Below are 26,063 nucleotides of genomic sequence, written 5' to 3'. Positions count from 1 at the left end.
AGTCGGGGACAGAGCAGCTCAGAGACTAGCCCAGAGCTACAAGCCTGGCTCAGACCTGGCGCATGTCAGGGGGCGTGTCGCCGCGAGTTAGCTGGGTGCCCATGTGCTGTGTGTAACCTGACTAGCTGTACACAGCACCAGCACCCTCCTCCTTTATCTGTCTACCGAGTCTTCGTCCGTGGGAATATAGACTGTATGTGAGATTCATCAATAAGCTCCGTGTAGGCACAGACAGGGATGCTCACCCTGGAGTCACATTGAAGCCAGCTTATTGCCTTAAGGGTTTCCAGAGACCCATTATGCTGGCTGTGCCCTAAATGACACCTCCCTTGAGAAACACCAGAGGCTCCCCATCCTCCGGTCACTGCCTGCGGCCGCAGAGTCTCTGTCTTAGCTCTTATTCAGTGTTCCTTTCTCTGTTGATAACAGAGTGCAGTGGTGAGATGGGGGGCCAGGCCCAGTGTTCCTGTCAGAGTAGACGTCTTGTGTCTAAGCTAGACTTGTGGGGTACAGGACCCCCTTTCCAGTTATTTTTGCTATTGCTGTTGTTTTTGCTTTTTGAGACAGGGTTTCTCTGTGTAACAGCCCTGGCTGTCCTGGAACTCACTCTGTAGACCAGGCTGGCCTCAAACTCAGAGATCCACCTGCCTTTTCCTCCTGAGTGCTGGCATTAAAGACGTGTGCTACCACTGCCCAGCTCACTTTCCAATTCTTGCGTCTCCGATGCCCAGCCTGAGGTGGCGCACAGTAGGGGCTCAAATTGGAGTTGACAGGTGAATTGTGCTCTGTATACTTGGGGTTCTTTGTCTCCACCTTACTGTTGAGGAAATAAAGGCTCAGAGAGGGACAGCTGCTTGTGTAGGGTCACTCTGCAAGCGTCAGGATTTGCGCCCAGGAGGGCTGTGCTTTACAGGCCTGCCGTTCCCTCATGGTTCTGGAAAGGTTTTGAGATGTGAAGTTGCCAGGGGACTAGAGACCCTCTGGGTGACATGTCATTTCCTTCTATCCCCTCTAGATCGTGAGGACCAGTCCATTCTCTGCACGTGAGTTATCCTACAGGGCATCAGAGGCAGAGGCTCCCACGGAATGTGGCTCTGTGCCACTGGGAGGGGCCCATGGGCGTGGCTCTGGGAAAACTGGCAGAGTGCCAGTGGGCGTGGCTCTGCGGAAGTGTGTGGGGCAGGGGCTGCCTGGTCTCCCTGCCCACCTTTCCCCCTTGTTCCCCCCACAGAGGGGAGTCTGGAGCCGGGAAGACAGAGAACACCAAGAAGGTCATCCAGTACCTGGCTCACGTGGCATCGTCTCCAAAGGGCAGGAAGGAGCCTGGTGTCCCTGTAAGCCACGCCTCCTTGGGACACCCTAGACCTGTCACCAGCAGCTCCCCTTATCTTGGGCTGCACGCCAAGTACACAGTTGGTGCAGGACCTTTATGTCTGCCTGCGCTGCCCGAGCACCTACTGTGTGCTTGTCACGGGGCCAGAACAGAGCAGGTTGGAGATCCGAGGCCGGTCCTTAGCCTTGTTGCTCCTGTGCTTCATTGTGAGGCCTGATTTTAGGTGACTTATGTCTAGGTTTGGAGGGCTGTAGAGGTCTCTGAGCCCTCAGGGAGTGGCTACCAACAGTACTGACTGGAAACCCCAGCTGGGAGCAGAGGGGGTGGTATACAATCCCTGAGGTTCACTGCCCCACACCCCCATTTCCCTAGCCCCTCAGCCCCAGCTCTGCCCCCAAAGCCTCCAGTTCACCCACATGTCTGTCCATGTTCCATGTGCCGTGTCCTGGTTCGTGTGTCCTGTCCTGTGACTTCCTCAGGCCTCCGTCAGCATCATGTCCTATGTGAGTACCAGGGAGTCCCCTTGCTACCTCAGCATCACCCCAGTGCCACTTGGGGCCACCAGCCCACAGACATCTGGGTGTCAGTGTCCAAGGATGACATACCAGCCCCCAGGGACCCACAAGGCCACCGTTGGCAATTTTGCTGTGCACAGGCCAGGACCTCATGGCCATGGCCATCTGGCTTAGACAGACTGTGTTCATGAAGCAAGGTTTTTCACTGCTGCCGTGCAGCCCCACTGTGTTCAAGCAAGCTCATAAACGTCCTACATGCAACCAGACTCACCCACCGTTTTGGCAGCCTTGACATGTGTACGTGCCCAGGCCCCATACTGCCATTTAGCCCAGTCTTCCTGTGTGCAAAGACAGCGCTCCCACGTTATCTGTGCCAGCCCTAGTGCTGCACACATGCTCAGGCCTCGTGCTGGCATTTACTGCAGTTCTCCTGTACACATGTGGCCGCGCTCCCTGTCATTCATACGAGCTCTACTGTACCCTCATGCCTAGACCCCGTGCTGTCACTTTGTACAGTCCTACTATGTGAGTGTAGTTGCTCCTCCCCAATATTCATGTGCACAAACCAAGGGTCCCTACTGCCACTCATGGTGGCCTGACTGTGTGCACATGCCTGGGCCCCAGGCTGCTTTTGGTGCAGTCCTAGCATCTGCACAACATGGCTCCCACTGTTTTTCACTGAAGCCCTACTGTGTGCATGCGAGTAGGTCCCCACTGCCAGAGAAGCCATACTGTGTGCCCATCCCATTCCTGCTCTAGTTGTGCAGCCTGGGCCTATACTGCCTGCCATGTGTACAGAGAGAGAGGCCATAGATATTCTGACAGGATAACCCAGAATCCAAGCCCTTCCTCCCAAGAGGCTGGGGAAACCAGCACTCATCTGACCAAGCCACAGGACCCTTACTTTGCATATCATCTCTTTTGTTTCTTTTTTTTTTTTTTAAGATTTATTTATTTATGTATACAGCACTCTGCCTGCATATACACCTGCACACCAGAAGAGGGCACCAGATCTCATTATAGATGGTTGTGAGCCACCATGTGGTTGTTGGGAATTGAACTCAGGATCTTTGGAAGAGCGGCCAGTGCTCTTAACCTCTGAGCCATCTCTCCAGCCTCCCTCTTTGGTTTCTTTTATTTATTTATTTATTTATTTTCTGGGCTAGGCTTTTCCTTCATAGCCCAGGCTGGCCCTGACTTCACTCTATATAGCACATGCTGGTCTTGAACCTTTGTCAGTTCTCATATCTTCACATTCCCAAATGCTGGGGGATTATTGGTGTGAGCCGCCATGTCTGGCTGCATTTGTGGTTTTGTTCATTTGACAAAGCCACTAAGTGATGTAGACCTTTGAAGACACGGGGAGGCTGCCATTTATTGAGTTGGAAGTAAGCGCAGAGTAGGGATGCTGGCAGGAAATGGTCGTTTAGTGAATGCCCTGTGTGCCCACCAGAGTTTGAACCACTTTCCATGGGTAGTGTACATATATTATTCTCTTAACATGTTTCAGCAAGTGGTGTATGGCGACCTATGAGCTGCACCAACAGACATGCCAGCGAAGGGCGGTTGACAGTTTGGTGTGCGCCCTTGCAGACCTTTCTCCATACGTTTACTACCATGTGTGTCTGTGGAAATAATCATGTCGTTTGTGCTGTAGTTTCTAACCTACTTTGCTTTTTACTAATGGGAGCAGGACTCGTTCTGCAACATTTTTCCCCTTTGTTTGGTTGTTTCACTTCCATTCAACAATAGACCGCCGAGAACTTTCTCTATTCCTCTCACTATAAACATGGCAGGCAAGACTCTTCCACTCCCCCTCCCCACGCCCCCACAAAGCCCCCACCAGGAGAAGGCCAGCCTGACACCCCGGCCCTTGAGGCAGGCTCCTCCCCTTCTCACTGGTGCACCATCTCCCATGCCCTGCAGGGGGAGCTAGAGCGGCAGCTTCTTCAGGCCAACCCCATCCTGGAGGCCTTTGGCAATGCCAAGACGGTGAAAAATGACAACTCTTCCCGATTTGTGAGTGTGGGGACTGTGCATCTGGCAGTCTGGGAGACTGAGGACAGTAAGGAAGACGGGTGGAGGGAGGAGGCAGGGGTCTGGACCCCCGAGACTAAGGGAGGAGGTCCTACAGCGCTGAGGTGCTTCAGCAAAGTTGTCTAGACCTGAATTCCCTGCAGGTGGAGTGAGCGTCAGGTAAAAGAAGAGGTATGGATTTGGGGAGACCCTTTGACTTGAGTCTTGCACCATTTTTGCTCCAGGGCAAGTTCATCCGCATCAATTTTGACGTTGCTGGCTACATCGTGGGGGCAAACATCGAGACCTGTATCCTCTGACAGATCCTGGGAGGTCTGGGGTAGCAACCAGGGAGGACGACCCTCTAAGCCTTCACCCAGAGAAGATGCCCCTGGGTAGTCCTTCAGGAGACCCTATGGCGATGCTCAGGTGGCGGCCGCGCAGCCTTGTGAAGGCGTGGTGCCTCTGGACCTCAGGTCCTGCGGTTCTGATGTCCCACTCAGCCTGGGGCCAGGCTCTGGGCTGTGCTTTATGGGAGTGGGGGCACAGGGAGCGACAGGAGGGGTGTGGTCCAGGAAAGCCAAGTGCGCGTCCAGCGTGTTCTCTCCATGGGATTACGTAGGATGTGCTTAACTGTCTAAACAAGATGGCAACTGGCAGGGAAAAGTCCTCTAGGAAATCTCGGCAGAGCCTCGGGGCGCCATGTTGTTATGGGGCGAGGTAACCCCCTGCTGGCTGGATCTCAAACTCCCGCTCCTGAAGTGGTATAGACCACGTCGAGGAGCACACAGTAAAGGCTTACCTGCCATCCCAGCACCAAGAGGCAGGGAGTTGAGGAGATGGCTCTCCAAGTGGGTCCTGGGGTCTGAACTCAATCTTCAGGCTTAGTGGCAAGCACCTTTGCCCACTGAGCCACAATGCAGTCTCCCATTGATTTAAGTTTATTTTTAGTGTTATTCTGTATGTGTGGGGGCGGAGGGGGTTGCCTGTATGTATGTCTGTGGACCATGTCTCCGTTTCTGGCAAAGGCCAGAAAAGGGCACTGGATTTCCTGCAACAGAGTTACAGGTGGTTGTGAGCTGCAATGTGGGTTCTGGGAACTGAATCCTGGTCCTCTGTTTAAGAACAGTCTGTGGTGCACACCTTTAATCCCAGCACTCAGAAAGCAGAGGCAGGTGGACCTCTGTGAGTTCTAGGCCAACCTGGTCTATAGAGTTGAGGCTACACAGAGAAAACAGCCTGTGTTCTTAACCACTGATCCATCCTTCCAGCCCCGCATTATATTTATTTTAATTCATTGAACTTTGAGACAGAGTCTCACACTATAGTTCATGCTGGTCAGGAATTCATTATGTAGTCCAGGCTGATCTGTATCCCAAAAACCGAGCTCGCAGGCAGCAGGCTCCTTGACCTCCCACCCCACCCAGATCTGCTGGAAAAGTCCCGGGCCATCAGGCAGGCCAAGGACGAGTGCAGCTTCCATATCTTCTACCAGCTGCTAGGGGGCGCTGGGGAGCAGCTAAAAGGTCAGTGTCCCCAGAGCAGAGTCACTGTGCCCTGTGGTGTGGGGGAACAATGCGGGCTGCGCAACTCTGGGCTCCTGCAGTGGATTCTGGGTGCTGGCCTGCCAGCCTTCCACCCTCTGCTTTCAGCTGGCTTGCTCTGCTGCCTGCCTCATCTGTCTGCGCCCTGTTCCTCCTGACCTTGTGGTGACTTTGCCTCGCTGTGGCCTCTCCAACTCCATGCTTCCTGTATGCTGCTGGGCGGGCAGGCTGCCGTCTGTGCGGTCCTGCCAGCACAAGGCCACGCCAGGAGTGGTCCCTCGCTTGTCTTCTTTGCTTTTTGAGACAAGATCTTGCTATGTAGCCCAGGCTGGTCTGGAACTCGCAGCTAGAATGACAGCGATCCACTGTGCGCCTGACTTTGTAGCTCCCCTGCCTTGTGTCCACAGCCTTCCCCCCCCCCCTCCTGGTCCCCGTGTTATTCCCGACACCCGCTTCCAACTCTATGGCTTCTGGCAGCACACGTGTCCCCAGGTGCTGCCTCTGCCATCTTGGTCACCAGACTGGGGACTACGGAAGAGCCAATCAGTCTGCCTGTCCCAGGCACATCAGCCACCACTGTGACCGATCCCCAGACCCGGTCACGGCAGCCTGACGGCAGCACGTGACTTCACGTCCCTGACTCCTGTCCTTCCCACAGCTGACCTCCTTCTGGAACCCTGTTCCCACTACCGCTTCCTGACCAACGGGCCCGCCTCAGCCCCGGGCCAGGAGCGGGAGCTGTTCCAGGACACGCTGGAGTCCCTGCGCGTGCTGGGCTTCCTTCCCGAGGAGATCACCGGTGAGTGAGCCTGAGCCACCCAGCACCTAGCCATCCCTGCTCTGCAGATGTGTTCACGCATCTATTTTTATTTTAGTGTGTCTGCGTGCGTGTGAACATTCAGTGTGTGCTGGTGGGCATGTGTGTGCACGTGCATGTGTGAATGCACGTATGGAGGCCAGAGTCGACCTTGAATGTTGTTCTCTGGGAACTGAGCATCTACCTCAAAGACTTTTGTTCATTTGATTTTAAAGTTTAATTCTATTTATTATTTTTTAAAGTATTTTAACTAGGTGTGGTGGTGCATGTCTTCAGTCAAGGTGGATCTTGAGCTCAAGGCCAGCCTTATCTGCATAGCCAGCTAGGGCTATAATTTTTATTAAATTTGTATTTATTTGTGTGCAGGGAATATATAGGCACACACATGCCACAGCATGCGTGTGAAAGTCAATGGACAGCTTGAGGGAGTCTGTTTTCCATTATGTAGGTCTTAGGGATATAATTCAACTTAGGTCATTAGACTTGGCAGCAAATTTACCAACTGAGCCACATTGCCAGCTCATAGCTATTATGAATGTGTGTGTGTTTGTGCCTGTGTGTTGTGTGTATGTCAGCATGTGTGTACATTTGTGTATAAGTATGTTTGTGAGTTGTGTGAATGTGTGTGAGCATTTATGTGAAAGTGGAAGTGTGCTTGAAAGTAAGTATGTGAGTGTGCAAGTGCAAGTATGTGTGAGAGTGGACGTGTGCTGCGTGCATGTGCAAGTGTATTGGGGTGTGTGGATGCAGGTGTCTATGTGAGAGTGGAAGTGTGTTTGAAAGTAAGTGTGTGAGTGTGCAAGTGTGTGTGAGAGAGAAAGAATGTGAATGAGTGTGTGTGTCTGAGTATGTGTGTTGGTCAGAGGATAGCTTGTAGGTGTCAATTCTGTTGCCACTGTTAGTTGCGGGGCTGACCTCAGGCCATCGTGCGTATGTGATAAGCACATTTACCAACTGAGCCATCTTCACTTCTTTTTGAACTGATCCACTGATCCTAGGCTTCTGCTGTTTAAGTATTTATTGTGCATCTGCTGTGTATGAGAGTCTGGAGCTCTTCTGGGCAGGAGGGGAGCTGAGGAAGTGAGGTCAACCAGCCATAAAAGTGACAGGACCCACTAGAACATGGTCAGAGTATTGGGGAGGGAGGACAGAGCAGGAAACCAGGAGGTTGGAGTTGGGGGTACAGTTCCACACAGGAGGTCAGGCAAGGGCTGGAGAAGGAGTGTTTGGACAGAGGCCTGAGGTGAGAACAATAGGAAGAGCATTCTGGGATGGCCTGTGCGAAGGCCCCAGACCAGGGAAGCTGGTGAACTGGAGAGATTGACGCTTCAGTGGTGAGTTGGGTCATCTTTGAATTTCATTCGACACTTTATATTGAGATAGTAACTCTTGGGGACAGACAGGAAAGGAAAGGTTATGGTTTAACAGTGATGTGTGTCAAGGTGACAAGGGATGGAGAGTCCTGGTTAATTTTTTATTGTCAACTTGACACAACTTTGACCCACCTTGGAAGAGGGATCTCAACTGAAGATCTGTGTGATCGGATTGGCCTGTGCATGTCTGTAGGGGGTTGTCTTGACTGATAGTTAATGTAAGAAGGCCCAGCCCACTGTGGGTGGCACTGTTCCTAAGCAAGTGGTCCTGAGCTGTGTGAGAAAGCAGGCTGGGCATAAGCTGGAGGGCCAAGCAGTAAGCAGCATCATCCACGGCTTCTGCTTCATTTCCTGCTTGAGTTCCTGTGCTTGGCTGCGTTATGGGTTCTTCTTTCTACACTCTTCTCCACCCCGTTCCTCCCTCCCTTACAACACCCTAACACTACACAGGAGAGGAAAAAAGGATAGAGGGGAAAGTCAGGGGTTGGAAAGGGGGCATCGTTATTGTTGGACGGCTTCCTGCTGACTAGGGGTGTCCTCGGGGCAAATTTGGTCTTTGCTGTCAGAATTTCTAATTTCTTCTTGCTGTTTCTTTGTTATGAACAACCACTTAACAACAACAACCCACCCTGTTTCTTGGGGCCCTAGCATTTATATACCCTCTGAAAATTATCAGATACACAGCGCACAGTGGCAGAAATTATCTGTAGCCAGCAAAACCACGCCTCTGCCAGAATGCAGGGCAAGTCATAGTCAGCTGCTGCGTAGCAGCCCCGTATCACAAACCTAGATGAAAACAAACACACATTTTATAGTATTTCTATGTTTTTTAAAATTTATTTTTATGTATATGAGTGCTCTATCTACATGTATAACTGCATGCCAAAAGAGGGGATTAGAGAGTATAGATGGCTGTGAGCCACCATGTGGCTGCTGGGAATTGAACTCAGAACCTCTGGAAGAGCAGACAGTGCTCTTAACCGCTGAGCCATCTCTCCAACCCCTATTTCTATGTTTTTAAAAGGGACCAAATTTCCAAAGGTCTCACAACGGGTTCCCACTCTCGCATCCCTCAGTGATGACTGTGTCCTGGAAGTGTAGCTGGAGTGAACTGCTCTGCTTCTGGTCAGAAGGTTTTATCACAGCCACAGAACCAGAAGCTGACGCAGGGTCTCTCAGGGCCCAGGCCGCCCATAACCTCCCTGTGTAGCAGAGGATGACTTGAACTTCTAACTCCTGCTTCTGCCTCCCGAGGGCTGGGATGACAGGTGTGCACCAACGTGCCTGGTGTATGTGGTGCTGGGGATGGAACGCAGGACCTCATACAGGTGCTCTGCCAACTGAGCTGCGTTTACAACCCTTTACATTGCATTATTAAGAATAAGTAGGGGCTGGAGAGATGGCTCAGAGGCTAACAGCACTGACTGCTCCTCCAAATGTTCTGAGTTCAATTCCCAGCAACCACATGGTGGCTCACAGCCATCTGTAATGAGATCTGGTGTTCTCTCCTGGTCTGCAGGTTTACATGCAGACAGAGCACTGTATACATAATAATAAATGAATACATCTAAAAAAGAATAAGTAACTATTTAAAATGAAATAAATTAGCTGGGCATGGTGGCGCACACCTTTAATCCCAGCCCTCAGGAGGCAGGGGCATGGGGATCGCTGTGAGTTCAAGGCCAGCCTGCTCTACAAAGTGAGCCCAAGACAGACAGGACTACACAGAAACACTCTGTCTTGAAAAATCAAAAAGAAAGAAAGAAAGAAACAAATTATAACATAAAATTGTTATTAGGTTTATATGTTTCAGAAAGAGTCTCATACTGTGGCCCAGGCTGGCCAGGAACTCGCTATGTCGCTAAGGCAGACCTCAGACTTAAAGCAGTTCTCCTGTCTCTGCCTCCGAAGCATTTTTGCTGGCAGGCACTGGCCCCTTTATCCAGCTAGACCACAGTGTCTTTTGAGAGGTTGTAATGTCTTCCCTTTTTGGATGGACTGGGCTCTGAGGGGGGGACGGAGACCCACCTCACAGTCTGATTCTCTTTAGGAACTCATGTTGGCTTCAGGGCCCGATCTAGAGTGTTGAGCACTTGACAGTACCCCCACCTCTACACCTACCCCCACGGCCAGATTTCCTAACTGTGGCTTCACTGCTAGTCCACCCCTCCAGGCAACTGCAAACAAGTTCAGAACCTGTCCATGGTCAGCCCAGCCTCTTGATACCAGATGGCCCATGTGTCCCTCCTGCTGGTGGCCGGCTGTGTAGCAGGTCCAGTGGCAGATGGAGGTTTCCTATTTTGCAAACAATTTTTCAGAGTTTCAGTGTCCTCACAGCCTGAGCTGGGGTCACCACAGCTTCAGTTACACCTTACAGAGACAGGACCTCGCGTGGCCGTCATCATCCTGAGACCGCACAGCCTGGCCCTGGAGTCCCACTGTCCTCCCATACACGGTTAACCTAATCCATGACTTGATTTTGGTGCTGGGATTTGAATGCTGGGCAAGTGCACTACCACCGAGCCACACCCACAGCCCCTCACTGGGAGATTCTGGCCAAGGGCTCTCCTCCTTAGCCATACCCTAATCTTGTTGGTTTTAGCTGCCGAGGAGCCCTCTCACCACCATCCACAAGGTGGCGCCAGTTCCCCAGCTCTGCGCCTGAGTGCCTTCCTTCCTCCTAGGAAGTTTGCATATTTTTGTTGGGGTGGCAGACAGGTGGGATCATGCGGCAGTCAAAGATGAGACAGGAGGTCAGGGTGTCCTGCCTAGGCCCCACGTCCCTTCAGGAGAGGACAGAGTGGTGGTGGACCCGGTAACTCACTGCCAGAGATGCCGATGGACTCACCCGATGGCTGCCTGGGCCACACAGCATTTGGGGCCTCTGTGCATCTCTCTCCACACCTCGTAACTTTCCCTGCCAACCCTTGGCACTGCGAATGCCAGCCTGGGAAACGGAACCATTAGCAGACACAGGGGACCCGATAGTCTCTCCTGTGAGCGGGGCTCTTGAACTCATGGCAATCCTCCTGCCTCAGCCTTCCAATTTTCAGAGCTATAGATATGGGCCACCGTACCCAGCTGCGTTTCATTTGGAGGTGGTCCTTGGGGTCCTGATCATGGGGCCTATCCCCTGAGAATGTGTCCCGGGGTCAGAGTGACACACACTGCTGTGAATTATTCAGTTTTATTTATGTAAACCACGTTGGATGGAGCAGCCGCAAAGAACCACACTGTGCTTATGTCACAGAGGGGGACATCAGGGCCCCTCAGCTGTCACCCCCAGCTCAGCTGAGCCTGGTCCCAGAAGCACTCCATTTTTGCCAGTCTTGCAGACAGATTCCCGCAGAATTGGTCCTGAGAGGCCCTCACAGAGAGTGGCGCTGCCACCACACCCGGCTCCAGATCATTTTTTTATCTTAGATTTATTTATTTTGTGTGTGTGTATGGTTGCTTTGCCTGCATGTATCCCTCTGCACCGTGTGTGTGCCGTGCCCAAGGGTGCCGGTTCCTGCATGTATCCCTGTGCACCGTGTGTGTGCCGTGCCCAAGGGTGCCGGTTCCTGCATGTATCCCTGTATACCATGTGTGTGTCATGCCCAAGGGTGCCGGTTCCTGCATGTATCCCTGTGCACCGTGTGTGTGCCGTGCCCAAGGGTGCCGGTTCCTGCATGTATCCCTGTATACCGTGTGTGTGCTGTGCCCAAGGGTGCAAGTTCCCCTGGCACTGGAGGGGTAGTGAGATTTGAACCCGGGTCATCTGGGAGGGTGGCAGCCAGTGCTCATAACCAGGAAGCCACCTCTCCTGCCTCACACAAACCCAGCGAATTCTACGCTTCAATACTTGGATTCTGTTTAACCACCTGCTATTCTGTTTTGTTCCTTTTCACATTTGTTTATCCAGTACTTCTGAAGGCATGTATGTTTGCCTGGAGGTGGGTGGTTCTCTCTTTCCATGCCGTAGGTCCTGGGAATTGAACTCAGGTAATTAGGCTTGGTGGCAAGACCCTTCGTCAGCCGCACCATCTCATCAACCCTGGATTGCTTTTTGTTGTTGAGACAGAGTATGTAGTCCAGGCTGGCCTTAAACTCCTCCTAATCCTCCTGCCTCCACCTCCCAAGTGCCGGGAGGACAAGCATGCACCATGACACTGTGTGTGTGTATGTGTGTGTGTGTGTGTGTGTGTGCAGGTACTTACCTGCATTCCAGATTGCTCTATGGTGCATAGAAAAGCTCAAACAGCTCCAGATGGAATCCTGCCTCTGCCAGCTTATGAATTGAGTGATCTTGAGTTTGTGTGTTACATGCCTCAGTTTCCCCATCTGTCAAATTGGGATCAAAGGTAGCGAGATCCACAACCTAGAGCTGTTTTGGAAGGTCAGGTGCTTGGAATGGATGTGGTTCCAGGAAGAGGAAATAATCTGTGTCTGTTGACTGGGTAAACATTGGAAACTGAACAGCTAGATGTGGGGATCTTTAATGTTGCCGTGGAGACAACTGACACAAACACAGCTGTCGTGGCCCATCGTTGACCCCAGTGCCAGCGCCCTCACAGGACAGAATGTCTCAGTAAGGGTGACGAGGTTTGATAGGACGCTGAGTAAAGCCAGGAGCAGGGGCTGCTCTTTCTCTTTTTAAAAAGACTTATTTATTTTATGTATGAGTGCACTGTCTTCATGCGCACCGGAACAGGCACCAGATCTCATTATAGCTGCCTGTGAGCCACCATGTGGTTGCTGGGAATTGAACTCAGGATCTCTAGGAAGATCAGCCAGTGCTCTTAACCGCTGAGCCATCTCTCCAGCCCATGGGGCTGTTCTTTCAGAGGGCCTGGGTTTGATTCCCAGCCATGCACGTAGAGTTCCAGGGGGATTCAGCGCCCTCTTCTGGCCTCTGTGGGCAGTCTATGCACATGCCGCACAGACATGCAGGAAAAACACCCATACACATAAAAGTAAATGTAAAGGGAGGAAATTAGCAACAGTTCCCCAGGTCACATCGTGGCTGTGCCCGCCTCTCCTTGCAAAACACTCCTGTGATCTTGCCTGTGATCTTGGTGATAAAATTCCCAGTGGCTGAGCTGTTCCTGTGCAGTGCTCCAGGTGTCCTCCAGGGGGCAGCACGACCTCGGTCCTCCAAGCACCTAGCGTTCCTAATGGAAACAGAACAGTGGCTGTTGACAGAGGAGGCCTTTGCAAAATCAAATTTACTTTCTCCCTAGATCTATTTCTAACTCCAAACCCAACTGTGTCAGAAATCTCTCAGGTCTCTAGCTGGATACCTTACCAAAAAACTGAGAGGTGGGAGCTAGCGCTGGGGCCCAGTACGCAGAGCCTGTCATGCGTGGAGTCCTGGGTCCTGTCACCAGAACTGGTGAGCCAGGCATGGCGGTAAAGTCTTGTCATCCCAACGCTAGGAAAAGGGAGGCAGGAAGATCAGGGGGTCAGCCGGGCACACGCCTTTAATCCTAGCACTCGGGAGGCAGAGGCAGGCAGATCGATGTGAGTTCAAGGTCAGCCTGGTCTGCAAAGTGAGTCCAGGACAGCCAAGGCTACACAGAGAAACCCTGTCTCAAAAAAAAAAAACCAAAAATAAATAAATAAATAAATCAGGGCTGGAGAGATGGTTCAGCGGTTAAAAGCACTGACTGCTCTTCCAGAGGTCCTGAGTTCAATTCCCAGCAACCACATGGTGGCTCACAACCATCTATAATGTGATCTGATATCCTCCTCTGGCCTGCAGGTGTACATGCAGGCAGTGCTCTGTATACATAATAAATAAATAAATAAATCTTTTAAAAATAAATAAATAAATAAATAAATAAATCAGGGGGTCAAGGCCACCCTCAGCTATATAGAAAGGTACACGCTAGACTGGGATATGTGAGACCTGTCTCAAACACTCAATAAAACAAAACCCCCTAGGAAATAGGAATTGGGATAAGATTATATTTACTTAAAGGACAGAAGAATTGTTCCTTCCATGCTGCCAGGAAGTGGGCCAGCAAGAGGACTTGGGGAGGGGAGGGGCTTGCTCCGAGTCTCAAGCCTGAGTTCAGTTCCTAAAAATCTATAGCGTGCAAGGAGAGAACCAGCTCCTGTAAGTTGTCCTCCAACCTCCACATATGTGCTATTGTGCACACACTGCTCATGCACACAATACATACATACATGCAAAAAGAGCCTGCGTGGTGGCACATACCCTTAATCCCAGCACGCAGGAGACAGAGGCAGGCAGGACTCAGAGTTTGAGGCCAGTGCGGTCTACCCTGGGAGTTCCAGGTCAGCTCGAGCTAACTAGTGAGACGCTGCCTTAACTCCTACCTTTGATAGAGGCAGAGAGACAGAGACCACCAGCCAGGAAACACGGATATGTAGATCAAACCATGGGGTGACTTAGCACAGCTTTCTGGGGGCAGGGTCCCCTCCAGTTGCCAGAGTTCAGGGTATTCAGCACTAGCAGGGAATTTTCTAGAGAAATCTTAGCTCTTTGGGGTGAGTTCTTTCAGGGTCCTCAACTAAAGCCACTCATAGAGCAAAGGAGAGTGACCTGGCCCCAAGAACAGCCAGCCCAAGTCAAAGCAAGATGCGCATCTGTGTCACTTCAGGCTAGTGTCTTTTCTGGGGTTCATTTGCTTGGTTCCCCATCTTGGGATTTTTTTGTTTGTTTGTTTGGTTTGGGTTTTGGTTTTTGAGACAGGGTTTCTCTGTGTAGCCTTGCCTGTCCTGCACTCACTTTGTAGACCAGGCTGGCCTCGAACTCGTAGCGATCCGACTGCCTCTGCCTCCCGAGTGCTGGGATTAAAGGTGTGTGCCACCACGCCCAGCCCATTTTGGGATTTAAAAAAGAGTCATTTGTGTGTGTGTATGTGTGTATGTGTGATGCGCATGTGACTTGGTACCTGTGAAGGCCAGGAGGGGGTGTAAGATCCCCTGGGGCTGGAGTCACAGGTGGTTGTGAGCTGTCTGTCATGGGTACTTGGAACAGAACTTGGGTCCTTTGGAAGAGCAGCAAGTGCTCTTAACCACAGAGCAGTTCTTGCTTCGTAAACTGCCCCCAGCACTGTGCTGGGGCAAAGAGGCTTTAGTGACCAACTTGGAAAACAGCATGCAAGACTCACTTCACTGTGGCATGGACTTTACTGCTGTTGGCCACATGCTCTGCGTATGGGAACCAGCAATGGGGATGAGGAGCTGGCTTAGTGGGAGAAACACCTGCTGCCAAGTGTGGGGCCCTGAGTTCCAATCCCTAACAGTCACGTGGAGAGTTGAGCATGGGGCTGGTAAGCCTGATGACCTTATTGTTTGAAGTAGGCTCTCTCCTTGAACCTGGAGCTTGGCAGTTTGTCTAGGCTGGCTGGCCACTGGGCTTCAGTGATCCTCCTGTCCAGGTCTCCTCAGTGCTGGGGTCACCACTGCACCCAGCGAGGAATCGAACTCGGGTCCTCATGCTTGCAGAGAGAGGGCTTTACTGACAGAACCATCTCCCCAGCCCAACGTCTGGTTCATTTTGAGTCCCTTTTATATCATGTCTCTGTTCAAAGCTTGAAAACAGAAAGCTGAGTGTATTGACTCTGTCGCATTTTTTAAGGTCTCTGGGGGTCGGAACACAACTTTGGGGTTTCTTGTTGCGTGATGGTACCTGAACTCCCAACCCCATGTGACCTTCCGTTTTGCCCCACAGCCATGCTGCGCACCGTCTCAGCTGTCCTCCAGTTTGGCAACATTGTCCTGAGGAAGGAGCGCAACACCGACCAAGCCACTATGCCTGACAACACAGGTACTGCCCGAGCCGGTGTCCTCTGCAAGGCGCCTGCCAGATCTCCCCTCCCGCCCCTCACCCCCACCAGGAGGGTTCTGACTCCTGCCTCTGCCTCTCAATGCTGAGACTGCAGACTGTGCCACCCACACCCAGGCTCACCCCCCCTTGTTTCACTAATTCTCTCCCCCCGCCACCACCCCCGTCTGGGACGGGGTCATATGTAGCTCAGGACGGCTTTGAACTCCAGATCCTCTTGTATCTACTTTTTTTTTCTCTTTTCTTTTTTCTTTTTTCAAGACAGGGTTTCTCTGTGTAGCCTTGGCTGTCCTGAACTCACATTGTAGACCAGGCTGGCCTTGAACTCACAGGGGTCCATTTGTCTCTGCCTCTGGAGTGCTGGGATTAAAGGCATGCGCCACCACGCCCTGCTGCCCTGCCTCTTTTTATTTTTGTTTTTTGTTTTTGTTTTAAATATGGAACACATCACGAATTTGTGTGTCATCCTTGTGCAGGGGCCATGCTAATCTTCTCTGTATCGTTCCAATTTTAGTATGTGTGCTGTGGAAGCGAGCACTTGTGTTTTGTTTTTTGAGGCAGGGTTCCTCTGTGTATCCTTGGCTGACCTGGAACTCACTTTGTAGACCAGGCTGGCCTTGAACTCACTGAGATCTGAGTCCTGAGTGTTGATGCTAAAGGCATGTGCCACCACACCCAACTTTTTGGTTAAGTTTTGTGAGAGAGGATGTCACTCTACCCGAGGTTGACTTTGAACTCTCAGCCAGTCTCCTGCCTCAGCCTCCCAAGTGCTAGGATTTGGCTGTCAAGGAAGGAAAGACAATTGCCCACAGTCAGATTCAGACTCCTGAGATGTGTGCATCCTGGGGGTCTCCCCTGGGTTTTCCCTACCCTGTGCCTGTGTAGCTAGAAATCTAGACAGAAATAGAGTGGGCTGGCTCCCCCTGGACATCTGACGCTCTCTGTCCTGGTTATAAAAGCCCTCCAGTTCACAGCACAGCACAGCTATGAAAATCTGGGGAAGTGGAGCACGCCTCTCCACCCCGCCGGCCCTGCAGTGCCTGCATATGGCCACTGGGGGTGCTATTCACTGGTACTGTCCTGCGCTGGCACACCTGTTTGCTTTGTTTAATTGGGGGGCAGACATTACAAGCCTTTCATGGTTCCTCTGTGTAGCCCTGACTGTCCTGGAACTCACTCTGTAGACCAAACTGGCCTCAAACTCAGAGATCTGTCTGCCTCTGTCTCTCAAGTGCCATGACTAAAGGGGTGCGCCGCCGCTGCCCCACTACAAGACTTTCTGAAACCTGCTGCCCTCTCCCCAAATGCCTCTAGAAATAGCTTTATGTGTTAACTAGAACCCTAATGTTGGGGGAGTTGGGTTCAGACAGGATTTCCCGTAGTGTAAATTGGCCACCAACTGCTTTGAGAATGACCTTGAATTCCTAACCCTTATGTTGAAAATGTTCAGGTACTGGGCTGCCAGGTGTGTGCCACCATGTTGGACTCTGGTGCCTTCTTAATGTATTTCTTTCTAGGCTTCTCTTTTTCCTTCGAGTAAGCCTTCTCTCAGAGGAGCTGACGGCTGCCTGGAAACATGGCTCGATTCAGGGTTTAATTCAGAGTAGAAAGGGAAACGCGCCTCCCACGCAGCCTTGCCGTGCTCCACCACAAACATCCATCTATTCAGCGTCTTAGTGTAGAGGTGCTTTTTATGCCAGTCACTCTTGTTGAAAATATGTATGACTCCAGTCCCGGTGGCACAGGCCTGTCAACCAGTGCTCAGTTAGCTCAGGATGCTCCTACAGGGCAGGCGTGTGTGTGTGTGTGTGTGTGTGTGTGTGTGTGTGTGTGTGTGTGTGTTTGGGGGAGCGGGCTGCCCCCACCTCCAGCGGAGGGGCGTGATGCCCCGCCCACAAGCCCTCCTCTTTTTCAGTGCTAACCCCTGTCACTTCCTCCCTCCCTCAGCTGCCCAGAAGCTCTGCCGCCTCTTGGGACTTGGGGTGACCGACTTCTCCAGAGCCCTTCTCACCCCTCGTATCAAAGTCGGCCGAGACTATGTCCAGAAAGCACAGACCAAGGAGCAGGTAGGTGGGGACCCAGCTGTCTCTCACACCTTCCCTGCCCCTACTCTATCACCAGTACTGGAGAAGAGGCAGCAATCGGCTCCATCAGCAGGTGCCAGCCTCACAAGCATGGGGACACGAGTTCGAGCCTCAGAGCCCATGTAAAAAGCTGTGGAAACAAAGACAGGAGGATTCCTGTCTTTCCCTTCTCAGCCACGCTGGCCGGATGACTATGGTCCAGGTCCAGCCAGAGACTCTGAAAGAACAAGACGGGGAATGTGAGGAAGGACACCCAAGCTTGACCGCTGTGGCCTCCACACCCTCCCGTGTGCTCACTTTTGCACACATGTGTACATACACACAAACAGAAATAAAGACTTGTCTCTCTAGGGGCTTGGGATGTACTAGGGCACTGACTCTCTGCCTTCCCCATGCTGCGACCCTTTAATACACTTCCTCATATTGTGGTGACCCTCTAACCATAAAATTATTTTACTGCTACTTTATAACTGTAATTTTGCTGTTTTTGACCATATTGTAAATAGCTGATATGCAGGATATGGGGGTCTCGACCCACAGGTTGAGAAACACTACGCTAGGGAACTGGCGACTAAGCAGGAGAGTGAAATGGGCGGCTCTATTCAGTGACGCCTCTGTGAATGGGGTTTAGTGATGTCAGAACAGAAGAGCAAGGGACAGGGTCACTGGGCCGTGATCGCTAGGGGACAGGTCATATAAAGTCTCGGGGACCACAGTAAAGAGGTGCCGTGAGAGGCTGGCCAGTGACTTGCTTTCGTTGGCCCTTTATATGATGGTTATCTTGTCTACTGCAGGAATTGGTTCCTTAGGGTACTTACAACGGCAAGGGGACTCAGGGCTACTGACAAAGTCCAGGCAAAGACGGTGGCGCAGACCACAGTGGTGACAGAGAGGTGACCACAGGTTGGAACCACAAGGAACCGGAAGGAGCCAGGAGTCCCTGGCTTTCTGTCTCAGCTACAGTCTCTAGTAATACAGAGAAACTGAGGCACAGAGACGTTTATTCAGGACCTAAGGTCACACAGCCTCCGATTGGCTGTACTGGAATTTCCAACGCAGACTCTTGACTGCGAAGCTCACACTGGGTTGTAGAAATTGCCTTAAGAGGAGGAGGAGGGTGGGAGCCTGGTGCACGCTAGGACCTCGGTAACGGCAGAGTGTTTGGTGTTGGTGTGGCGCTTTTTGCTGTTTTTACCCAAGAAGCTGTGAGGCGAACTGCAAAGGCCTCAAGTTCAGGGCTGTCCTGCTTGATCCAAACCCAGTTTCCCACGGGCTGGACCTCGCTGTGCTTCTACCCTGCAGGCTGACTTCGCGCTGGAGGCTCTGGCCAAAGCTACCTATGAGCGCCTGTTCCGCTGGCTGGTTCTGCGGCTCAACCGCGCCCTGGACAGGAGCCCGCGGCAGGGTGCCTCCTTCCTGGGCATCCTGGACATTGCCGGCTTTGAGATCTTCCAGGTGTGCGCCTTTGCCTTGCCGTGTCCTTCCCCCGCCCCCCTGCCCCAACCCCCACCCGCATTCCGGTCCTGGTGCTGTCTCCTCGCTCACCGCTCTTTCTCCCTTGCAGCTGAACTCCTTCGAGCAGCTGTGCATCAACTACACCAATGAGAAGCTGCAGCAGCTGTTCAACCACACGATGTTCGTGCTGGAGCAGGAGGAGTACCAGCGAGAGGGCATCCCCTGGACCTTCCTGGACTTCGGGTTGGACCTGCAGCCTTGCATCGACCTCATCGAGCGGCCGGTGAGGGGCCTTCAATGCTCGGCCCCGCCCACCACTCAGACCCGCAAAACTTGGCCCTCCTGATCCTCAGGCCCACAAAGCTTGGCTCCCTGTGCCCTCCCCCAACCCCCAGCACACACTGTCCAACCCCGCCCACCTGTGAGATTGCTCCTCCTTCGCCTGCCACAGCCCCCCCGCCCCGCACTGACCCAAAGAGGAAATGTCCCACCAGCAGCCACATCCCTGTGACTAGCGGGTTCTCTGGGCCCTAAAGGTCCCACTTGAGTTCCTGGCTCCTGACATCCGGTCAGTGTGTGGTTCGGTGCTGGTGATGGAGCCTAGCGCCTTGCTTGCTAGGCAAGCGCTGAGCTGCTCAGCCACGCCCCCAGCCCCCTAAGCAGTATCCTGCGCCCCAGACTTGTGCACTCTGACTTCTGTTCCACCTTTTTCGTCAGGCAAACCCTCCAGGTCTCCTGGCCCTGCTGGACGAGGAGTGCTGGTTCCCTAAGGCCACGGACAAGTCTTTCGTGGAGAAGGTGGCCCAGGAGCAGGGCGGCCACCCCAAATTCCAGCGCCCCAGGCACCTGCGGGATCAGGCCGACTTCAGCGTGCTGCACTACGCAGGCAAGGTGAGGGCGGGGCTGGCTATGGATCCTCACTCAAGGATCCAGGGGGTCTCCACTTGGCCCCAGGGTACCTAGGCTCACGTGACACATAGGGCAGCCATAGCTTCCTTCAGAGGGAGAGTCTCCTGTTTGTGGCTCTTTGTGGGAACAGACTGTGTTTGAGGAACTGAGTAGGTAGGCCTATGTGGCCAGAGCAGAACGCACTGAAAGAATGACGTCATGGATGGCGAAGAGATGGGGGGTGGGGAAGGGGCGTACAGAGGGTGGCAGGGGAGGTGCTGTTCAGAACATGGACCCTTTTGGGCAGTGACGTCCACACTAAGCATGCACCTGGGGAGCCCGGTCGCACTGGCGTCTGCCTCGCTCTGTTCAGGTTGACTATAAAGCCAGCGAGTGGCTGATGAAGAACATGGACCCCTTGAACGACAACGTGGCCGCCCTGCTTCACCAGAGCACGGACCGCCTCACAGCTGAGATCTGGAAGGATGGTAAGGCCACCCTGCCAGGCTCTGTCACCAGGGGCCAGGCCCCTCCTCACCCCAATGGGCCGCTAGAGGTGGGAGGGAGCAGTGGTGGGTGCATGGATGGATGGGTGGATGGGTAAATGGGTGGGTAGGCGGGTGGGTGGGTGGGTTGGCGGGTGGATGTGTAATTATCTTAAATTAGCATCTTACACAAGGACAAGAAATAATGCAGGTATGACATGTCATGCAGGTATGACACGCTTTAGTGTCAGTAATTGTTTTTTAGTAATAGTCTCCTATGCAATCAGACCAGGAAAATAAGTGCAGGTGTCCCTTGGGGCCCACAGACCACCAGGCCACTCAAAGACTTCCATAAAGTACCATAGTATTCACACAAGTCTTCCCATATACCCCCCCCATAGGCTGAGTCATTCCTGTTTATTCAACACAATGCAAATAATATGTAAATAGCAGTTGCACTAGTACATAGAGAACAGGGCAGGGAAAAGCCTGTTCTGTGTTCAGTATAGACTCTTATCCTTAGAATATTCTTAATTAGCTGTTCAGTCACAAATGCAGAGTCTGAATATATGGAAAGCCGACTTTATATACATATTTTTAGCTAGGCATGGTGGTGCAAGCCTTTAATCCCAGCATTCGGGGGTGGGGCGGACAGGGCGGGGGAGGCAAGTGGATCTCTGTGAATTTGAGTGCAGCCTGGTCTACATCATGAGTTCTAGGAAAGCCAAAGCCACAGAGAGACCTTGTCTCAAAAAACAAAACAAAACCAAATTGAGCCATCAGGGAACCCAAGTTTGGGTGCCAGCACCCATATCAGGTGTGTAATAACCACTTACAACCTCTGATTCCAAGGACTCCAACACCTCTGGCCTCCAGGGGTAGCTGCACTCATGTACCCTTGCACACTCATGTACCCTCGCACAGGCACACGCACACGCACACAAATAATCAACATAACCCTGCGTAGTTGGTGGGCACTGTGGACACGTGGCCCCTTCCCAGCTGCCCCGCCCCTGTGTGCCTGGCTCTGAGGGACAGTCCTGCTGCTCTGGGCTGCTCTCCCACGTGGAGCCATTCCTTAACAAAGCTGCCACAAAGGGCAGGAGAAGGGTTAGGGTAGGGCATCAGGCCACTCACGCCCATCTCACTTAGGGCTGCCTGCTGTCAGGTTAACTGTTGAGCATCCAGGGCACAAATGGCTAGCCAAGAAAACAGATGCAGACTTGGTCCCTAGGGTGTGTCTCAGAGGTGACCTCAGTGCACTGCTGTTGAGGTGAACAGGACTTGAGAGGGTCCTGGGCAGCCTCAGAGTTCCTGCCTGCTTGCTCTGTGCTCACTAATGCTCTTTCTTTCTCTTCCTCTCACCTTTCCCCTCCCACCTTCACACATCTTTCCCACCGCTGCCATCTTTCCCCCCCTCCCACCAGAACAAGGGGTCCTCCAACAGTTCACTTTACTTGGCCCATTCCCTTCGTCACCCCCTGGACCTGCGGGGAGACTCAGCTCTGGTGCTTCTCTTCCAGGGGGTGGGTCTCTCTGTGCACCCACGGGTGAGGCTTGCAGAACACAGTTGGGGGGAGGGGCAACTGTGGGTGGGGTCCTGGGTGGAGATGCCTGTGCCCCTTCACTCTGCATGAGGTCCCTCCCTTCTCGCTGGGCCCTTGGTGGTTCTAGAGGCTTCTAGCTAGACCACATATTAAAAAATACACAGAAAGGGCTAGGAGGATGGCTCAGTGGTTAAGAGCATTGACTGCTATTCCAGAGTCCCTGAGTTCAATTCCCAGCAACCACATGGTGGCTCACAGCCATCTATAATGTGATCTGATGCCCGCCTCGGGCCTGCAGGTGCATGTGCAGGCAGAGCACTGTATACGTAATAATAAATAAATCCATGCATAAATAGTAAAAATAAATTTTAAAGAAAGGCATTTCCTAAGCACCTAATGTGCAAATAAGGAAACAAGCACAGAGAGGTTAGGTAGCTTGCTCAAGGTCACACAGCCAGTAGGTGGTAGAGTAGGGATTTGAACCTAGAACCTTAGCTCTTCCTTATGCCATAGGAATATAATCAGTGGCATTTGTTGTTTTGAAAATGGCTGACAGCATTGGGGCACCAGAGAGAGTTGAACTTGGGGAGGGTCAGCAGTGGCAGGTCACATGAGGACTCTGCCAGGTTCTGGCTCTCTGTCTTTCTGCTGACTGCGCTCTACTCCAGGCCAAGGAGCGATGCTCTGTATGGCATGCCAGGCCCTAAAGCAAGACGCCCCACCTTGGCTAACAAGCTGATTCTGGGTGCAGTGGCTCAAGTCTGGAATCCGAGCACTCTGGAGGCTGAGGCAGGAGGATGGCTTACATTTGTGGCTGGCTGACCTTGATCTCTTTTGTGTCCCTCTTCGCCCCACCCCCAACCCCCCCAGTGGAGGGCATTGTGGGGCTGGAGCAGGTGAGCAGCCTTGGGGATGGCCCGCCAGGAGGCCGCCCCCGCCGTGGGATGTTCCGGACTGTCGGGCAGCTCTACAAGGAATCTCTGAGCCGCCTCATGGCCACACTCAGCAACACCAACCCTAGCTTTGTCCGCTGCATTGTCCCCAACCACGAGAAGAGGGTGAGTGGGGAGGGGCCAGTCAGCATGATGCACTGGGGGGTGGGGGTGGGGCTGCCGTGCCTCGGCTCTCTGCTTCTGTGACCTGTGTCCACTGTGTGGCAGAGACAGAACTTGGGGACACAGTGGCAGAGAGACAAGAAGAGCCTGTTCCAGCTGCTCCTGTGTCCTGCGAGGAGCTGGCAGACACACAGAGAGCACGTATTCTGTGTTTGCTGGTGGGCAGGGCAGAAAGCGCACTTAATAAAATACATGGAAAAAATATAAATAAATAAAATACACGGTAAACCGCCCACCCAAAGTGAATGCTCCGCGGTGTGAGAGGGCCAGGCTGGATTTGACCTAGCCAGGGAGTCACAGAAGGCCCCCGGTGGAGAGCTGACTGGGCTTCTTGGCCTAAGCAGTTCCCCAAGCCGAGAAGGCCCTGAAGCAGCAGGTAGGAACATGATGAGACTAAGGTATGGGAAAGGTGGGGCTGGAGAGGAGGTGACACAGGCCTGTCAGTGCAGCGCTAGGGACAATAAGCTAGTTCAGGGCCAGTCTTACCTACAGCACCAGTTCCGAGACAACCAGGGCAACGTAATAACACCTTGTTTCAAACAAAAAGTAAAAAGAGGGTGTCGCTCAGTGATAAAGCTTCCTCCTAGAATCCTCCAGTGAGAGGCTGCGGGTGTGGATCGGTGGAAGGCACTCGCCGTAGCCCTGCTTGTGGCGCCCCTAGTGGCCGCCGCTGACCCTGCCCTCACCCCTGCAGGCTGGTAAACTGGAGCCCCGCCTGGTGCTGGACCAGCTCCGCTGCAACGGGGTCCTCGAGGGTATCCGCATCTGCCGCCAGGGCTTTCCCAACCGCATCCTCTTCCAGGAGTTCCGGCAGCGGTGAGCAGGATCCGCAAAGGGCTCCAGGGGGCTAGGCAGGACGGGAGCCAAGTCCCTACAGGTGTCATCTCAGCGTGGGGTTTCGGGTCAGGTTACTGAGTCTCTTCTGTGGTGTGTGAGAGGAAAAGGAGAAAATGTACAGAATGTGAAAGGGGGCTGGGGCGCCAGCTGAACCTAGGCTCACTTTAGTGTGCTAACCTCTACACTTAAACTGAAGTCGAAGCTGGGCATGGTGGCACACGCCTTAATCCCAGCTCTTAGGGGGCCAGGCCTGGTCTATATAGCAGAGTTTCAGGGCAGCCAGGACCAAACCAAACCAAACCAAACCGAACCAAACCCAAAGCTCCCAATGTCTCATCCCAGTGATGTGGTTAGCATTCCCGATTTCTACCAAGCCTTGTGTATGTGGTCTCTCATGACACTGTGCCCGTCTTCTCTTACGCCCTGTCCTGTGGTTGCAGCTATGAGATCCTCACCCCAAACGCCATTCCCAAGGGCTTCATGGACGGCAAACAGGCCTGTGAGAAGATGGTAACTAGGGGTGTGGCCTATGTTTGGGGGCAGGGCTTGCAAGGATGGGGCTGTGTGGACTGAGGTGGGCCCTGGTCAGTGGGTGGGGCCCATGGCTGGGATGAGGAGGCGGGGCCTGTAGATAGAGGCGGTGCTAACCGCATATGGGCAGGGCCTTTGGTGTTGGGGTGAGATGTGTGGGAAGGGTTGGACATGCAAAAAGATATTGCTTGGAGCCTGTGAGGTGGTGGGGTGGAGCCTGTAGCATGGGAGTGGGGTCTGTGGCAGATGTAGCATCTGGATGGTGTAGCATCAGGTCTCCCCACTGTCCTTCCTCATACAGTTTCCCTGTCTCCATCTCCTCCCCTCCTCACTCTCATCCTCTAGATCCAGGCCCTGGAGCTAGACCCCAACCTGTACCGTGTTGGCCAAAGCAAGATCTTCTTCCGGGCCGGGGTCCTGGCCCAGCTGGAGGAAGAACGGGACCTGAAGGTCACAGATATCATAGTGTCTTTCCAGGCAGCGGCCAGGGGCTACCTGGCCCGCAGGTGAGGGGCCCAAACTGTGCCAGATGTTGTGGCCTAAGGCTGGACCAAGGCCTGCAAATACTCACTCAGAGAGAGCTGGGGTGCTGCATGCCGCAGGAGTTCAGAAAGTTGGCGACCTGCAGGATACATTATTTGGCCCCAGCCAGTTGCTTAGGACCCCAGCTGGAGGGGTGACATGTCTTGATGGAGGGTGCCTAGGTAAAAGAGAAGGAGATGCTGGTCTGTGTAAGGGCCTCATGGCAGGGCATTTAGGATACAGACGGACCCCGAACAGTCAGTCTCTCCTCCCCCCCAGAACAAGCAGCCAGGAGAAGGGATGCCAGGCCCCAGAATGAGGGCTGTGGACCCTGCCCAGGGACCCTGGGGAGCAGTGGAGAGCTGTGAGCCAAGCACAGGGCCAGTGTGTTGAGGGTAGGCTGAGGAGAAAGGGATGCTGAGGCCTGGACAGAGCTAAGAGCGGGGTGTGTAAGGTTGCTGGTAAGGGCTGCTGTGGTGGGATGCAGCTCAGCAGGCACAGGGCTCCGCTAGCATCCATGAGACCCTGGGTTTCCCCCGCCACAGTGACATTCACCTGTCATCCCTGAACCGAGGAGATGGAGGTGGGAGGATTGGGAGTTCACAGTCAACCTGAGCTACATAAGACCCCTGTTTCAAAAATAGCTATGTCGCCGGGTGTGGTGGCGCACACCTTTAATCCCAGCACTGGGAGTTCAAGGCCAGCCTGGTCTACAAAGCAAGTCTAGGACAGCTGGGACTACACAGAGAAACTCTGTCTTGAAAAACAAAACAAACAAACAAACAAAAAGCTAAGTCTAGAGTGGCTAGCTTCTGGGGCCAGCGCCCACTCTCAGCCGTGTCCCCTCAGGGCCTTCCAGCGAAGGCAGCAGCAGCAGAGTGCCCTGCGAGTGATGCAGAGGAACTGCGCTGCCTACCTCAAGCTCAGGAACTGGCAGTGGTGGAGATTGTTCATCAAGGTGAGCGAGGCTGAGCCCAGGCTTCAGCCTCTGGGGGGAAGGGGCTGCCTGTTACCCAGGATTCTTAGACAGCAAGTGATTTAAGCTGGTCTGAGAGGGGACCCTGGGGTTGGGGAGGGGGAGGCCTGCCGGGAATCCTTGCCCTGAAGAGGACAGGTGAGGCCTTGGCTGAGGCTGAGGGCAGTTGGTGGAGCGCTTGCTCAACACATACAAAGCTGTCCGTCCATCCCAGAACTCAGGAATCG

At 53.1% G+C, this 26,063-nt stretch overlaps 1 protein-coding gene and 1 non-coding gene across 2 annotated transcripts in view; one reads left to right on the top strand and one right to left on the bottom strand.

The window, feature by feature from the left end:
* The window catches only part of Myh14 (myosin heavy chain 14), a 60,971-nt gene that overhangs the window by 12,029 nt on the left and 22,879 nt on the right, over positions 1 to 26,063 (top strand). The window contains exons 4-22 of the mRNA XM_051148475.1: positions 1,016 to 1,043; positions 1,232 to 1,334; positions 1,813 to 1,836; positions 3,775 to 3,867; positions 4,110 to 4,173; positions 5,292 to 5,390; positions 6,067 to 6,207; positions 15,283 to 15,378; positions 17,344 to 17,462; positions 18,783 to 18,935; positions 19,045 to 19,218; positions 19,653 to 19,826; positions 20,197 to 20,311; positions 21,736 to 21,834; positions 22,726 to 22,913; positions 23,665 to 23,786; positions 24,248 to 24,317; positions 24,684 to 24,844; positions 25,710 to 25,818. Of these exons, the coding sequence (XP_051004432.1) occupies positions 1,016 to 1,043; positions 1,232 to 1,334; positions 1,813 to 1,836; positions 3,775 to 3,867; positions 4,110 to 4,173; positions 5,292 to 5,390; positions 6,067 to 6,207; positions 15,283 to 15,378; positions 17,344 to 17,462; positions 18,783 to 18,935; positions 19,045 to 19,218; positions 19,653 to 19,826; positions 20,197 to 20,311; positions 21,736 to 21,834; positions 22,726 to 22,913; positions 23,665 to 23,786; positions 24,248 to 24,317; positions 24,684 to 24,844; positions 25,710 to 25,818 (2,132 nt within the window). The remainder of the gene's footprint in view (positions 1 to 1,015; positions 1,044 to 1,231; positions 1,335 to 1,812; positions 1,837 to 3,774; positions 3,868 to 4,109; positions 4,174 to 5,291; positions 5,391 to 6,066; positions 6,208 to 15,282; positions 15,379 to 17,343; positions 17,463 to 18,782; positions 18,936 to 19,044; positions 19,219 to 19,652; positions 19,827 to 20,196; positions 20,312 to 21,735; positions 21,835 to 22,725; positions 22,914 to 23,664; positions 23,787 to 24,247; positions 24,318 to 24,683; positions 24,845 to 25,709; positions 25,819 to 26,063) is intronic.
* LOC127192556 (U6 spliceosomal RNA) lies at positions 15,828 to 15,934 on the bottom strand. The gene has a single exon (XR_007831023.1). It is a non-coding gene; the product is annotated as a U6 spliceosomal RNA (small nuclear RNA).

Source organism: Acomys russatus, chromosome 7 (genome assembly GCF_903995435.1).
Source record: "Acomys russatus chromosome 7, mAcoRus1.1, whole genome shotgun sequence".
NCBI classification, from domain to species: Eukaryota; Metazoa; Chordata; class Mammalia; order Rodentia; family Muridae; genus Acomys; species Acomys russatus.
This window is presented reverse-complemented; position numbering and strand designations above follow the sequence as displayed.